Source organism: Talpa europaea, assembly GCF_964194135.1.
Source record: "Talpa europaea genome assembly, chromosome: X".
Lineage (NCBI taxonomy): Eukaryota > Metazoa > Chordata > Mammalia > Eulipotyphla > Talpidae > Talpa > Talpa europaea.
In genome coordinates this window covers 66,295,568-66,313,518 of record NC_140081.1, presented here as the reverse complement: position 1 = coordinate 66,313,518, position 17,951 = coordinate 66,295,568, and the positions used below count along the sequence as shown (strand labels likewise).

Genomic DNA, 17,951 nt, shown 5'->3' with positions numbered 1-17,951 from the left:
TCCCAGCTGTTTATCTTTGCCTTCACTATCACTGCTTTGGGTGATGTGTTTGTAAAGATGTCTTTGATGTGCATATCATGTAATGTGTCGCCTATATTTCCTTCTATGTATTTTATGAAACCATAAACTTTAAAAGCATAGATGAATAAGAAAATATATACATATTTCTTTGGAGAGGGCATTTATTTATATATAGTTTAAAATATATAGAATAGTCAGACAAATGTTTAAAAAATAAGACTATAGTACAAGCAGGTAAACTGACTTCCATCTACCCTATATTACCCCTACCCTCCTGCTTCTGTCATTCAGCTAACTGTAATTGTATATATCTTCCAGCATTTCTTCATGGATTTGCTAGCAAATTATATATTTATACACACATATATAAGTACTCTGCCTTATTTTTTATCTAAAGGATAACATACTGTACACTATTTTTTACCTTGATTTTTAAATTTATAAGCTTTATACTAAGTTTCATATCAGTGTGTAGAGAGCTTTCTTAGTAATTATTATAGCATCATAGTACTCCATGATTTGTGTAGCCTATAATTTATCTAGTCCCTTGCTGATGGGTATTTGGGTTGTTTCTTCATTTGGCCAATACAAATAGTGATGCAATGGATATCATTATAAATGTGGCTTTGTAGGTATACAAGTACAACTTTGTAGATTAAATTCCAGAATTATCTCTGGTTCAAAAGATATATGCAGTTGTAATATGAAAACATTTGTAATTTTAAAATATTGGCCACTTGTTTATATAGAGGTTATACCAATTTACACTCCCTATTTACTCTCTGAATCTGCCTATTTATTCACAGTGTCCTTAACAGAATGTGTTACTAGTTTATTTCTTCCCACAAATTGTTCTCAGAGTTTTTATAGTTTGTGATTTTTCTCCTACAAAATAATATTGAATAACTTTATTTTTTTAAAAGGGAACACTTTTTAAAACATGAAATAATTGTATAAATCATAAAGGAGTAAAAATGATGGAAAGATTTGACTACATAAAAAATGAAAACAAAAAAAATTACAAACTGGAGCTAGGAGATTTTTGCAATATATGTCTAAACAGACTTGATGTACATTTTTAGTTAAAATCAGTAAGACAATAGTGAGAAAATGGGCTGATGACGTGAATTGGAAAATTCAAATGAAGAAATTAAAGTAACCATTAAACCCATAATAAAAATTGAACCTCGGGCTTTCCCGGTGGCGCAGCGGTTAAGCGCTGAGTTGCGAAGCTGCCTGCAGCCTCTGCAGTGCTGGTTCAATCCCCGGCCACCGGGCGAGTGTCCCACATGGCACGCAGACCTCCTCTGACGCCTGCTGCTCCCCTCAGCAGTGTACTTCGTCACTCTGCCTGCTCTGCTCTCCCCTCTGGTTCTGGTGAATTCTCTCACCCTCCCGCGCTTCTGACTGTACCCAGTGCTTGTATAAATAAATAAATTAATTAAAAAAATATTGAACCTCATCAGTAGGTAATGAGTGATAAATATAAAAATAACTTTGGTATTTTTTAAATTTTGTTAAAGATTTATTTATTTATGCATACAAGAACTGGGGTACAGGCCAGACGTGCGAGGATGGTGGTGAGAGGATTCACCAGAGACAGAGTGGGGAGCAGAACAAGCAGATCTACTGAAATACAGCGGGCAAGTCAGAAGAGGTCTGCTGCACCATGTGGGTCACCTCTCTGGCCGAGGATTGAACTCATGCTGCAGTGGCTGCTGATAGCTTCATAGTGCTGATGCTTAACACCTTGTGTCACCAGGGAGGCCCACCTTTGGTATTATACATGTGGTGTTTGTCTTAAATGAAGCAGGAAGGTTCCATTGTACACATTTCAAATAGTGGGTGATATGTAATAATGTTCAAAATTCCTTGCCAGCATCTCCTCCCTAACCTCTTTATCCCCGTGGACCCTAGATGTTTTGGATAGCAGAGACTTAGGACATACATTGCCATGAGTTATTCAACTGATAGATGTAAGCAACAAAAGATTAAAAAGCAATTAATTATTAGCGTTTTATTAAATATACACTTATTACTATAAGCACTCTCATCAAGAGTTACTTAATATTTATATTCATAAAATATATAATTTATCCAAGAATAGATCATTTCTTGCATAGAAATTAAATTCACATTTATAAAAATTATTTTTTATTAAGGTAGCATTGGTATATAACACTGTATGTGTTCTAGATATATAGGTTCATACCTCTTCAGAATAATGTTATCACACCACATCCACCACCAAAACAAATCCTCCACCATAGTCTATTTGGCCCCCTCCACACTTTGCTCCCCATCCTCTATCAACCCATTTGATAGCCTAAATTCCACAGTCAGGTTTCTAGGGTTTGGTTTGGTTTGGTTTGGTTTGGTTTCATCTGTTTCTTTGTTTTGTTTCTATATATTCCAATATGGGTGAAATCATCTTATATTAGTTTTTCTCTTTCTGACTTACTTTGCTTAGCATAATCCTCTCTGGTTCCATCCATGTCGTCACGAATAGCAAGAGTTCATCATAGCTCAGTAGTATTCCATTGTGTCTACACATCACATCTTTTTAATCCATTCATCTGTTGCTGGGCACTTAGGTTGTTTCCATACCTTGGCTATTGTAAATAATGCTGCAGTGAACATAGAAGTGTATTTATCTCTTTGAATTAGTGGTTTGCATTTTTCAGGTAGCTACCTAAGAGTGGAATTACTGGATCCAATGACAGATCTATTATTAATATATTAAGAAGCTGACATACTATTTTCCATAGGGACTGAACCAGTCTACATTCCCACTGACAGTATATCAGTGTATGAGGGTTCCCTTTTTTCTATACCCTTGCCAGCACTTTTTGTTCTGTTCTTTTTTTTCATAAGGGTCATTCTCACAGGCATTAGGTGGTATTTCATTGTGGATTTGATTGTGTATTTCCCTGATGATAATTGACGACAAGCATTTTTTCATTTGCCTGTTGGCCATCTGTATTTCTTCTCTGGAAAAGTGTCTATTTGGTTATTCTGTCCTTTTTTTTTTTTTTTTTTTTGGTTGGGTTTTCTTTTTTGTTGAGTTGTATAGTTCTTTGTAGATCTTGGGTATTAGCCCCTTGTCAGATATATAAAGTGTGAATAAATATTTTCTCCCATTTGATAGGACATCATTTCATTTCAATGATAATTTCTTTAACTGTGCAGAAGCTATGTAGTTTGAGTTAGTCTCATTTGCTTATCTTTGCTTTTGTTTCCCTTGCTATTGGAGTCAAATCCACAAAGATATAACTGAAGTCAATGTCATGGAGTGTTTTTGTCTGTTTTCTTCTATGCATTTTATGGTTTCAGGTCTTAACATCTTTGATCCATTTTGAATTAATTTTTGTGTATGGTGTGAAATGGTGATCTTGTTTCATATTTTTTTGCATATGGCTACTACCTGCGCAGCCTGAATTCAATTCCCGGCCAGGGAGCTAACCCACATGACACAGCAGACCTCTCCTGTCCCACCCGTTGCTCCCCTCAGCAGTGTATTTCAGTAGATCTGCCCGTTCAGCTCTCCACTCTGTCTCTGGTGAATCCTCTCACATACACACCCCACCTCTGGCTTACACCCCAGTTCTTCTATGCAAAAATAATAAAATCTTTTTAAAAAGTTGTATATTTAGCTCCTTCCCCAAGTTTAGGAAAATTTCCTATTATTTCTTCAAATAAGCTCTCTGTTCCCCCACTTCTCTCTTCCCCTTCTGGGATACCCATAAGCCTTATGTTGCCTTTTCTATGGAAGTCAGCTAGTTCTTGATTTTTTTACTCATTTTTTCCATATTTCTGTTTTTTTCCACTTGGATCTTTTGTGTATTGTTACTTTCAGGATCACTAATCTGATCATCTATTTGGTTTGTTCTGCTTCTATAGCTTTCTGTAGAATTTTTAATCTCATCTATTGAGCTTTTACCTTCTGAATATGTTATTTTCTTATTTAAAGTTTTGGTATCTATTTTTTTATTTCTAAGTCATTCATTTGTTTTTCTGGATTTGTTGTATCTCTTTGATTTGCTTTTCCGAGTTTTTTAGATCATTTTGATTTTCCACAAATTTGTTTTATCATGACAAATTTATTATTTTATCATGATGATTGTGAATTTTTATCTGATGGGGAGGTAAAATCTCCTATGTCCTTGTGGTTGGATTCTGGAGAATTGTTCTCTCCTATGAGGTTTCAGGTTGTCATGTGTTGGTTTGTTTAGTTGTTTTCCCATTTTGCTGCTTTAATTTTCTTTTTGTTTTAAGTATCTATAAAGTAACAGGAATTTGAACTACTTCTACTTTTCCAGCAAGTGGCACTATGGTTTTATCTGATTTTAGATATTTGACCTCTTTTGCCTTCTGTAGTTTCAGATATCTGAACTTAGTGCAGCTGAGTCAGGGGGTAGGGGAGTGACCTGGAGGAATGTAGCTGTTGTGAATATGCTGGAGTATAGGGAGCTTGTGTTTATGGTACCATTGATATCCTTCCTTTTTGGGGTACAGAGCTGAGACTTTGTAGTCTGCAAACTGTCTGTGGTCTTCATGAAGTCAGTAGCAGTCACACAGGATAAGAGGGAAGGTATACAGTTCAGCATACTGTCCTTGTTTTCTTGCAGGGAGCATCCAAGCTCCTCTGCATGTTTTTCTCTTCACTCATGGGTGTGTACTTCCACAGTGTTTAGCTCTCCCCAGGGCTTCTAATGACTGTCAGAGCTGTTTTTAAGGTAACCTCCTTTTCCCAACCACAACCTCCAGATTTTTTTGTCCACCTATCTCTCCTTCAGTGAAGCATGGATCTCCTCTTTGTACTTTCTGGTACAGGCTGTGCTGGTCTCTGATATCCACGAGGTGTTCTAGTTTCATCCCAAACCACAGATTCACTGGGTGTAATGCCCATCTGATTAATTCAGATGATTGTCTCAGGAATGAAGCAAGGAACCTCCTCTGTGCCATCTTGATCATTTACTAGGTGTGTCATCTCAGTCATTTTTGGTAACTCCTACTCATGTCCTCAGCTTCTAAAATAGGACATAAAACGGCAGCCAAATGACCAGAAGCCCGAGGGAAATTTCTTCTAAGCCAGAGGAACTAGTAGGTGTGATCTTGGTGCCCACCTTTTGTGTTACTGGCACCTGACAGCAGTTTTTTATTTTTAGGAAATATAATATGTGATTATATCTTGTTGTCTGGAAAATGTTGGCTTAATTCAACATAAATATTTATAGGGCACTTACTACCATATGCCATGTACAGTGATCTGTAGCAAGGTTGAAAGAAATGAATTCCATTTTCACTTAACCAATTAATCTTACTTGTGTCTTTGTGTAGTTTCTTTAGATTTATTTCTTTGTATAATTAATTTGTTTTTAGTATTTTCACAGAGCTGTATAGTCATTATCATAGTCAATTTTAGGATGTTTTCATCATCCCCTAAAGAAACTCTGCACCCATTGGCAGTCACTATCCATTTCATCTCCCCCCAGTCCCTAGCAACTACTTCCTATCTCTATATTTCACTATTCTGGACACTGCATATAAATGGAATAATATATTCTGTGGTCTTTTGTGATTAGCTTTTTTTTTTAAAAGATTTATCTATTTATTTATATAAGCACTGGGTACAGTCAGAAGCGCGGGAGGGTGAGAGAATTCACCAAAGCCAGAGTGGGGAGTAGAACAGGCAGAGTGACCAAGTACACTGCTGAAGGGAGCAGCGGGTGTCAGGACAGATCTGCGCACCATGTGGGACCCTCGCCCGGCAGCCAGGGATCGAACCGGGGCCACAGAGGCTGCAGGCAGCTTCGCAACCCAGCGCTCAACCACTGCGCCACCGGAGAGGCCCTGTGATTAGCTTCTTTAAGTAAAAGTTATGCTTTCAAGACTCCTCTGTGTTTTAGCATGTATCAAAGCTTGATTTTCCTGTTATGACCAAATGCAACTGTTGTAGATATACCACACTTTATTCATCCATTCATCACTTGATTTTCATTAAGGTTGTTCCCATCTTTTGTCTATTGGAAATAATGTTCTATGAACTTCATTACATGTTGTTGAGTGGATATGTGTTTACATTTATTTTGTCCAGATATCTAGAAGTCAAATTACTGGGTCATATGCTAACTATGTTTAACACTTTGAAGACGTGTCAGACAATTTTGAAAGAGGCAGTAACATTTTACATTCCTGGTAGCGGTGTATGAGGTTTCCGATATTTCCACAACTTTGCCAACAGTTGATATTACCTTTCTTTATGATTATAGCCATCCTAGTAGGTTTGAACTAGTATTTCATTGTGGTTTTGATTTGCACTTTTTTTAAAAAAGATTTATTTATTTATTTATACAAGCACTGGGTATAGTCAGAAGCACAGGAGGGTGAGAGAATTTACCAGAGCCAGAGCGGAGAACAGAACAGGTAGACGGATGAAATACACTGCTGAGGGGAGCAGCGGGCGCGGCAGGAGAGGTCTGCGCTCCATGTGGGACCCTCACTTGTGGCCGGGGATTGAACCGGTGCTGCAGAGGCTGTGGGCAGCTTCACAACCCAGTGCTCAACCGCTGTGCCACCTAGGGAGGCCCTGATTTGCACTTTTTAATGACTAATGACATTGAGTATGTTTTCTTGTCTTAAATTCCATCAGTATCAGGAATTTTGTATCTTTCTAACCATTCTTTTATAGTCACTTCTCCCTCTGATCACAGCCTGGAAAATAGGTCTACATTTAGGGATTCTTGTCATTACTTTTTTAAAATTTTATTTTGTATATTTTTATATCATTTTTCATTTTTGCACAATATATGCATTTTCATCATGGTTATATCCCCCATACAATTCCCACTCCACTTATTTTGACCCTAATCCTTCCTCCTCTTCCTGCCTCCCCCCCACTCCTCCCCACCCCACCCCCGTAGTGTGTCTCTGGTTTATAGTTGCTTGTTGATGGAGCTGGAAGGGATCATGCTCAGCGAACTGAGCCAGAAAGGAAAAGAAAAATACTGGATGGTCTCACTCATAGCAGGAATTTAGAAAACCTAAATAAGGGACCAGGAAAAAGACTAATTATAATAAAGTAAAAATCTTGTCATTACTTTTTGCAATAATCCAGGATGATCTCCCTATCTCAAGGTACTTAACCTTTATCGTATTTATAAAGTTTCTTTTGTCAAGTAAGGAAATAGGGTTACAGGCTCTGCGTATTAGGTTGCCACCACCTGTAGGGACCATTTTTTGTCTATCACACCATTTTATTTTATTTTTATTTTTAAAAAAGATTCTATTTATTTATTTATTATACAAGCCTTGGGTACAGTCAGAAGCATGGGAGGATGAGAGAATTCACCAGAGCCAGAGCAGGGAGCAGAACAGGCAGAAGGACCGAAGTACACTGCTGAGGGGAGCAGCGGGCGGCAGGAAAGGTCTACGCGCCATGTGGGACCCTCACCCGGAGGCCGGGCATGGAACTGGCGCTGCAGAGGCTGTGGGCAGCTACTCAGCCCAGCGCTCAACCGCTGCACCACCGTAGAGGCCCTACCACACCATTTTAATACTAATCCATGAACATGAAATCCTTCTATTTATTTAGAATATCTTTAGTTTCTTTCAATAATGTTTTGCATTTCAAAAATCAATTCTTTGGGAATAACTATAAGAAAGTGAAAATCAAAATCAACAAAAAACTATGAACCAGAGACTCTCTATAGGGGGTGGGGTGCGGGGAGGGGAGGGATTGGGGTCAAAATAAGGGGGTTGCAATTGTATGGGGAATATAAAAATAAAATTTATTTAAAAATAAATAAATAAAATTAAATTAAAAAAAATCAATTCTTTGGGAGATAGCTTGGGAGTCGTCTGTTCTTATGGGCTACCTTTACTCCTGGGGAAGATCTTTAAACTAGTGCTTTGGGTGCTGAGCAGTGGCAATAGCACATGGTTTTCTTGCTTATATCTTCATACATGAAACCTCAGCCCTACAATTGGGCGAGGGCAAAGCAGTCAGGGTAAGTTGATGGGGCCCCGGTAATCTCAATCTGCTGTGCCTGGGGTACAGCCTCTGCCCTGAGTGATGACTGACCGGAGGAAGGGAACCTCTCAGCTCTTTGCTGTACTCACCAGGAATTTCACTTTTAACTCTGTGTTGGAGGCAATAAAAAATGCTAGCTACTGCTCTTCTCAATGAGAGATACTGTATCCCTTGGCTGGGAGCTGAGAGAACAGGGAGTCTGGTCCTCTTGGTCACTCCTGCCTGGAGTATAGTTTCCGTCAAGGTGAGTAGGGGGAAGGAGGCAAGGCAGGCAGTGGGCTGTTGTTAATATGCCACAAACTGTCACTAATGTTATTAAGTTTTGGTATATTTTCTTGAAATAAATAATTGCTCCTTCATTTGCTTTATGCTTTTGGGGACAATTTCCAGATATCTCAAAACAATAAATACTTTTTTTTCACCAATTATGGTCATTTCACTGGGAATGGGGCTTCAGGACTTCTTATGTCTCAATTTTGGAAGCGGATCTCCCTCTTACTTTTTCAGTAGAGTTGAATTTCTTTGTTATGGTGGTGCTAAAAGGCTGGCTATAGTAAGCAGTACTGATGAACTACTTTTTTAATCAGGCTTTTACTTCCTATGATTGATACTAGATTTCAAGGTAACTGATTTCCCTTGCTTTGTTTATATTTCTCCATATAATTGAAACTTGTTAAATTATAATGGTGTTTTACTTTTTAAAAATCATTTTAGTGATATATTTCTCTGTTATTTTGATTTCTAGGTTTGATTCAAGCATCTGCTCTTGCCACTACTGATTCAAGCACTATGCTGTTTACCTCACTGTCAGATGTTTCTACCTCCATTGCTGCTACTGGGCTCTCAGGTAAGTTACTAGTTGCAAAGAAAATATTAATTCGGATCAGGCTACTTAACTCAATTTGACAATATAAAGTATGGAACTCCTGCATCTCAAAATTGTTATTGTGCTTGATCCCATCTGTAATTCCTTATATCAATAATAGCTTTGCTTACAAATATAGTTGTCACAGTTTTACCTGTGAATTTTATAGTAACATGATTATTAAAGCTTAAAGTGATTTTTTAAGTGTACAGTTCATTAACACTGTGATGTTTTCAGACAACTTGAACCTAACAGGAATAGGAGTAAGAGTTTTGCCAAGTATGTTTGAAGGGAAATCTTACTATCTGTTTGAATAAGACAGGAAATTATATTTCCCATTTAAATAAATGGGAACCTTGTTGCAGTGCATTCTTCTATGTAGACGAGGTTTATAGTGCTTACATTTTATCCGCCAGACGCAGAACATAACAAAAAGATTGACTGTATTTTGGAGTTTTAATTGACACTGTGTGGTGTTTGTGACCTCTCCTCTTAAAAAGAAATATCTGGGTGCTTTGAGCTGAGAAATGGGATATTAATTATCTCATAACCCCAGCTTCTTTTGAGAATATTAAATTCTGTATACATCTCTCAGGCAGTTCTTTTTCACAGGTCCATGTAAATTTACTGTACTTTTGAGGCATCTTCACAATGCCATGTTTACCATTAGACTTTGTTATTGTAATCCTTACTGTAACATGGTCCTCCCAAAACTGTATTACAGCAAGATGATCACCATAGCTTGGGGATAAAATTTGTCGGGTATTGCTAATGCCTAGTTGTGTGTGAAGAACAGCAGCGTACCATCCCCATCCTTTTGTGCAGTTGACATGGTAAACGTTGGTTAAAGTTGCTAGTCGCCACTTGAGTTGTGCTTTCTGCCACATAGACTTACAATTTTGAGACAGGACTAAGATTCTAAAAAAACTTTTGATGTGTGTAAACAGCATCCTTCTCAGCTATAATAGATTTTGTAACTATAATCATGACTGAGGTTGGGAGTTTAAATTATTGGATGAATTCCATTTTCAATAAAACACTTGCCCTCTGACAGGAAGGTTTCTTTCTCTTCCTGTCTTTGATATCTTTGCCTGTAAGAGGAGATGAATTCTTGACCACAGTAATTTTAAATTATCTTCAATGAGACATAACATATATCATGAAATTAGGTGTATAATTCAGTGATTTTTATTAACCTTACTGAATTTTTATTAATTTTATTGTGTAACCATCACTATAATCCAGTTTGAGAACATTTCTATCATCCCAATAAGATCTCAGCTCCATACAAATAATAATCTACTTTCTATCTCCACAGACTTGCCTTTTCTGGACATTTCTTGAATATTAACCAAAAGTTTCTAAAGGATCCTATATAAATTCCTCTCTGTTTTTAATTAAAAGGGTAATAGGTAATATTATGTTGTTCTCTGTAGTTGGTGCCCCAACAAATTCAACTGGGAATACTTAGTGCTATAAATTTATACTTAGTGCTATAAATTTGATTAAAATTTGTTGGTATAGGTTGAGCAGCTCCTTCTGTAGCTAGTAAGATTTTAAAATTTCTAGGATGTGGATCTAGAGATTTCTCTTGGGGAAACGTTTTGAGTATTAATTCAGTTTCTTTCATGGTTATAGGCCTGATTAGGTTATGAATTTTTCTTTTTCTACAAGTTTATCCAGGGTATTTCATTTTCAGCACAAAGGTTAACACGGATACCTGACCTAGCATGTATCACTTCATGTTACAACAACATTGACTTCAATCCACAATAACTTTTTATTCAAAATAACATTTTAAAATGCTTGTAGAGTTTTTTCCTTGAACATTCAAGGACTAAATAAAGGAAATTTCTCATTTCTCACTTACAGCTACATCAACAACTACCACCACCACTGTCACTACTACCACCACTACCATCACCACCAGTGACTTTGCTTTGAATCTAAAACAACCCGTGTCAGCTGGGATTAATATCAGTGATTCAGCCAATATGACTTCTGTGCCTTTTACTTCAACCATTAAGTAAGTCTATTTATATGAATTTTGTGTGAGTTTCATTTTACTTATCATGCACAAAGCATAATTTGCTCACATAGCTTTTTTGGAAATTTTTCTTTTTATTATTTCTTTTATTTTTTCATATATTTTTTACATCATTGTTCATTTTTAAACAATGTTTGCTTTTTTTTAATCTCCCCCTGAGATGTAGTCCCCATAGAGTTTCCTTCACCAGTGCACCCATGAACCATCACCACAGTCCCCTGTGCTCCTCCCTCCCTCTGAACCCTCTCCCTCCTCCTCCCCTGCAGGATGTCTCTGATTTATAATTGTCTGTTTGTTTTTTGTTTTCTTGTGTTTTGGATTATTATTATTTTTTCCCCTGATGTCTTATTTGGTTCCCCTATATTCCTCCTATAAGTGAAACCATCTGATATTTATCTTTTTCCTTCTGACTTATTTCACTGAGCATAATTCTTTCTAGCTCCATGGAATATTATTTGCTCACATAACTTTAGAATAGTGTTTGAAATTTAGGTGACTCAAAGGTACAATTAGTGGACGGAGTTCTATAATTTAAGAAGTTGAACAATAGCGTACCTTTGTCTTCTCATTAATACCATAATACAATTATTAATTACTATTATGATTAAAAGATAACATTTATTGTATAATTACTATATGCTTAGCAGTATGACTGCTTTTATATGTATTATATTATATATAATCCTCACAATAACCCTATGAAGTAAGTTCTCTTTTTGATTACATTTTTAAATTGGTGGAAAAAAATTGAAAAATTTTTCAGTAATTGTTTTCTTTTTCCCCACCACCATTTCTTAACATCATCTTGTTCCTTTCTCCCCTCTTCTTCCTCTTAACTTCAAAACCCTTGTAGCATTTGTTAATGTTTTGCTAGTTTTTGTTATGTATTTTACTTTGTCAAATTGTCCATTATGTAAATGTCCAGTGTTTGTTTTTGTCCTTCTGACTTGCTTAACTACACATAATTCCCTTGAATTCCTAACATTTTGCTGTAAATGGCTGCATTTCCTCTTTCCTTATGGCTGAATAGTATTCCATAGTGTGGACATACTACATCTTCTTGATCTAATAGTCTATTGATGGGCATTTAGGCTGCTTCCATGTACTAGCTATTATAAATAGTGCTGCAATGAACATTCTAGAGCATATAGTTTGTTCCTTTTTATACATGAGAAAACCGGCATACATAGATATTTTATAATTTGATCCTGGTCACACCCTTACTTGACAATGATTGAGTCAGGGTTAAAATTCAGGCAGTCAAGCTTCAGAGCCTGTGTTCATAAAATGTATGCCATGTTCCTCTCTAATTGCTCATTTTTTAAATAGAGCTTTTTATTTTAAGGTAAATGTACTTATAAGAAATAAAGCCATGTACTTATAAGAAATATATACTTATAAGAAATTAAAGCAAAAAATCCTGTGTGTTCTTTACCTGGTTTTCCTCAACAATAACATCTTGAAATACAGTAGTACAATATCATATTCTGGATATTGACATTGACACTGTCAAGATAAGGAACAGTTTTATCCCAAGGTTCCCTCCTGAGTTGCCCTTTTATAGTCACAGTCATTAGATGCCCATCAGTGGGTGAAGAGTTAAACTATGATACATCCACAATGCCATGGAAAACTACTCAGAAATAAAAAAGAATAATGATTGAAGCACATGACAAATTTAGTTCAAGGATAAAAGTGTAGTCATGTGATCATACTCATCTTTTTTGTAGTGCACTGGTAACTCCCATGATGACATATGGTCAGCTGCAGGGTCTGTTATACAAGTGGAACCTTGAGCTAGAGGATCAAGAGAAATACTTTCTTCACCATGCCACCCAGGTCAATGCTTGGGACCGTATATTGATTGAGAATGGTGAGAAGGTAAGACGCTATGCTCATTAATCTACTTGCATTATACAAGTATTTTCAGATGAATGAAAGAAGCTAGACCTGTGGTTTGTGGTTAATTTTCTATTCCAATATGGGTGATCAACTTAAAATATTTTTCTTAGGTAATGTACACCCTGAATTAGGACATCTTTCATATTTGTGTAAGAAAATTGATACTGCTCTAAAATTTACTGCAAAAAATTCAGTTAGTGACATATTTGTACTCTTATTTCTCTTTGTAGATTACTGTTTTACATGGAGAGGTGGAAAAAGTGAAACAGGATCAGAAAAGGTAGAACCTTAGATTTCCTAGATTGGAAGGTTGAAGATTTATCTCTTGGTCTGATTTATTTCCTTGTTGTAGTTTATGAAATTTATTTTGTCACTCCAAATTATTTTCATCTGCCCTTCGGTTGACTTGTTTTTTTTTTTTTTTTCCAGACTGGAACAAGAATTGGATTTTATCCTGTCACAGCAGAAGGAACTAGAAGATCTCTTGATCCCTTTAGAGGCTTCTGTGAAGGATCAGAATGGGTCTCTTTCTCTGCAGCATGCAGATGGGGAACATGAGAACACGTAGGTCACTGAAGAAAGATCAAGGAATGTGCCAGAACTTAGTTACTAAAGAATGGGTAAAATTGATTGAAATGTGGGAGGAAACGACAAATTTTTATTTATTTACTTTTATTGAGGTAACATTGGCTTACAACACTGCATATGATTGACACTCTTCATGTGTATGTTACCATACCACACCCATCACCAAGGCACTCATAGTCCTCCACCATAATCCATTATGCTAAGTGAGATAAGTCAGAAGGAAAAGGACAAATTCTCATAGTTGTCATTTATCATCTTATTTGACTTTTTCCATTTATCTTTTCATGATACTTGAAAATAATCATTCTGAATTATTATAGTATTTTATATAATGTTATTAATCTCAAGCTTATATATAAGCATTGTAAAAGTTTTATGTTTGTCAAGTTTGTTCTTAAGTTAGAAATACAAATTTTATGTGTGTGGTATCATAGTATTGTGGAATATTTCTGGACTCCTATTTGTATTGACTCCTTTTAAAGCTAATGTTCATATAGTTGCTTCAGAGATCAATCATATGCTATTTTAAAGGCACTTTGGGAGACTAACTACAAAGCTTTCAGAGATTGAATGATTTTGTCAATGTCTTGGGCTGGATATGTTTTATTTGTGTGCTATTCAGCCTTTACCTTTGGTCGATACATTGCCAGTGTTTCTATAGTAACTTTATCTTTCCAGAACTGAGATTTGACATAAAGTGTTGTTAGGAGAACTTGTATGAATGTGCTACATAAACTAAATTGAGAGTAAATTGGACTCATTTTGTCAATGAATTATTGAGTTAAGACAGCTTATTTTTAAAAGGTTTGACAAGTTAACTTTTTGTAAGTGCTTTAAATATGGTAAGTATGACTAATCTGTACTGACCTTAATTCTGTTTCTGCTTTTGCATTTCCACCTTTGTGAACATTTCTTTTCTTGGCATTGCTTTTCATGCATTCTGTCATTTTGCTGAAATATATAGTTATGTTTTTGGACAATGGATCCTAACTATAGTTTGAAAAAATAATTAAAACATTAGTTCCCTTCCTATTGCTTTTATGTAGCAAGATTTATATTGTGAAAATCTTTATTAGAATTTTCAACAATCTAACCAACCAATTACCTATAAGTAGTTTGGGACAGAAAGGCAATAAACAGTTATCTATAAATGTAATTGAATCATTTAATCTTTATTGATATCAAGGGTGAAAAAGCCTCTGGTGACTTTAATGCTCATAAACATATTCATTGACTAGGTTAAGAGAGTGTGTGTGTGTGCGTGTGTGTGTGTGTACTGAGATTTAGCCAACTGATCAATTTGTTGTCAACTTAGCAGATTTATCTTCCTTTGATTATTATGAATCTCATTTTTCGAAGCATCTTTTGTTGAATGATGGAGTATATTTGTATAAGGTTTTACTTTGAAAATTTATGTGTTTAAGATCATTGAAGATATCTCAGCACTTACTGAATATTGCTAAAGAACAAATAACTTCTCATATATCTAAACTTCCTATGAGTTTGTTTTGACACCTAAAAAGTTCCTTTGCTTCAAAGAGTTTCCCTGGAACATTATCCAGAGGGTACATAGCTGACTGTAAAAATGGCAAGGTGGATAAAAGCCTTCATCTGTGGAGTCTTTTAGACTATGGCAATGAAAAGGTCATGAATGCTGTGTCCATTAAAAACGTGCTATTAATCATTGAGAAAGTAGGGGAACTGGGGCAAAACCAGTTGGCAGTATCATCTTTGTATGTCGATAACAATAAATAATGGAAGAAACATTTCTTGTTAATCTCTTTATTTTACCTGCTTTTTTCAGTTACAAATCAGCAGAAAATATAGATGCTCAGCTGAAACAAATGACTCAAGATCTCAAGGACATTGTTGAGCACCTGAATAGTTTTGGAAGTCCAGCTGACACTACTGACCCGGTATGGTAACTGCTTTATCTTTTTGGACAACTAAGATTTAGTATGAAATTAACATTCTGTGGCTCTTTTATCTGGGCACCTTCTCCTGTTCTCTAGAAGGTTCCTTACTTGCCTCTAGAGATAAAAAGCTCATGGGTGTAGTTAGTAGTGGAGGAAATATTTAGGGACCAAAAATGTTAAGTTTTTTGTCATTATTCCCAGGAGGGTTTAAAAAAAGAATTTTCTTCCTAAATTTTTAGGGTTTCTCCCTATTCTTTGTTCTTATTTGTTTTCTGTTACTCATTAGTTAGCTTGTTCTTCACTTTTACATAATTATATACTCATATAATTGTGAGTATATATGTTTGAGTCTGTTAGGTATATCCAGGCAATCTTTAATTTGTGATTAGATTAGATCTTAAAAGTTTAACAAATCAACTATTTGAGATATGAAATGTTTTCCCATAGAAATTTTGTTAAATATGATTATTAGCTTTCCACCTGCTCCATAGAGTCCTACTTACTTAACTCATAATGTAAATGAGAGGATTGATATGCCTTGAATTAATTTGGTGGTAAGAAACGGTTGTTTTATTCCCTTTATCTTACTGTACCTATACCTTACTATTCCTATACCTTCCCCTATTGACATAGCAGCTAAATAGAGTTCTCATTTCCCCCAGTCACACTCCATGGCAGTAATGATAAGAGGAATTGACCATTGTGGATGTTTCCATTGTACTTTCTATCAGTTGATTGTGATTAGGAATGGGGCCAGGATCTGGGTCGGTGAGGATGAATAACATATACATAAGTGGTGATTATATTTTAGTAAGCTCTTTGCCCAATTATATACAGGCAGTTCTTTACATATTGCTAGCTATTTTAATTATAAAGAGACAACATGTTATAGTTGAGAAAACATTAGAATTTTAAGTCACTTAATCCCTCTGATCTTGGCTCCTTCTTTTGCAATATGTCAAGGGTAGACTCAATAATCTCGAAGTTCCTTTCAGCTATAAAAATGATGCTGTTCTCTACTTTGGGTGAATCTAAAGTTGAACAAAGACAAATATAAATTAGTCTAGGATTATCCATGCTGCCATTTCCCTGTGTTCACACAGATGATCAAGAGTTGACTCAATTTAAATTTTCTTTTTAATGAAATATTAGATCACTGTTGTGATTCCGAAACTCATAATTATTTGATTGTAATAGAATTTTGATGTGTAGATGAATATATGCAGATTTAGCTATGAAGCAGAGCTAATGTCTATTCTCTCATTGTTGAATTAATGCAAGAGAAGTGTTCTGAACAGAGTAAGTCAAGTGAGGAAGGAAATTATAATCCTATTCTTATCCTTTTTTTCTCTCCTTAGCCTTGTTTTACTTTAATAGCTAGTAGTAACTGGTTTGAGTCTTTTTTGTTTTTGTTTTTCCTGGCATGGGTGATTGAGATGTTTAAGATGAGTGAATGAAAAGATAATTGCTGCTTGATAACAGGACAAAAGAAGCAAGAGATCAGCAACAATTCATCTCTTTCCGCAGATAGCATAAATCATTGGACAGGAAGCAGAGAAAACATTTGCTGAACAATAATATTCTCTGGGTACAATAATTTATTGTAACCAGGTCAACAAAGCTTCATTACTATGGGCCATAAGTCAGGGTAGAAAAATAGCAAGTATGTTTAATAGTATCCATGGTGATACTGTCTATTTTTACCTTTTTGGAGGGAAGATGGGAGAGACTGCCTAACATCTAAAATTTTATTAAGGAAGTCCATATTATTGTGTATGATATTCAGTCACTTTTCTCCTTTTTCCAACTCATTCTTGTATTTCTATTTATTATGTTAAAATATATTAAATTTACTGTTTTTATTACATACTATTAAGTTTGATAACATTTTAATTTCCTATTTTCAATGTTATCCTAGACTTTGCTAGAATATTTGTTGAAATACTAAGTTAATATTTATTCAATGTATTAAACTTGGAAAATATGGGAATCTATATTATTTCTGAAGAACTAGCATTACTTATTTTAATTAAATGGGGCACAGGAATCTGTAAAAATGATTAAATCACCTATATTATTCTAATATATTGGTATATTTGTTTCAAGTCATTTTGCTATGCTGGTTAAAATACTTTTTTTGCTTTAAACAGCATTAGAAGCATACTATATAAAGTTTTATATTCTATCTTCTTTTGATATTCTTTCATGGTATTTTCCCAAATTTTAAACCATTATTTAAAATCATAGTTTTAATGACTATAACATTTCATTATAAGTGACTTTACCTTAATGTAGTCAATCTTTTTTTATTAGTGGAGATATTCCCTATTTTTATCATTTAAAATTTCCCCATGACCAGATTTGTTTGGATTTGATTTTCTCCTCTGGATATGTCTCTAGAAGTAGAAAAGGCATGAATATTTCAAGAATTTGATATGTTTTGTAAAATTTACATTTTTAAGGGTTACATCAATTACTGTTGACTATATATGAACATACCTATTTTCCCCACATACTTCATAACAGAATATTCCCACTTAGTAAAAATTGTTGATTTGGTTGACAGGAGGTAATTTTTAA

General features: G+C 35.2%; 1 protein-coding gene across 1 annotated transcript in view; it reads left to right on the top strand.

Moving 5' to 3' along the window:
* Positions 1-17,951, top strand: part of NUP62CL (nucleoporin 62 C-terminal like) — a gene marked incomplete at both ends in the record, with an annotated part of 66,721 nt that overhangs the window by 11,777 nt on the left and 36,993 nt on the right. Inside the window, 6 exon segments of the mRNA XM_084258984.1 lie at positions 8,799-8,900; positions 10,791-10,944; positions 12,696-12,846; positions 13,098-13,147; positions 13,297-13,431; positions 15,260-15,371. Coding sequence (XP_084115110.1) covers positions 8,799-8,900; positions 10,791-10,944; positions 12,696-12,846; positions 13,098-13,147; positions 13,297-13,431; positions 15,260-15,371 — 704 coding nt within the window.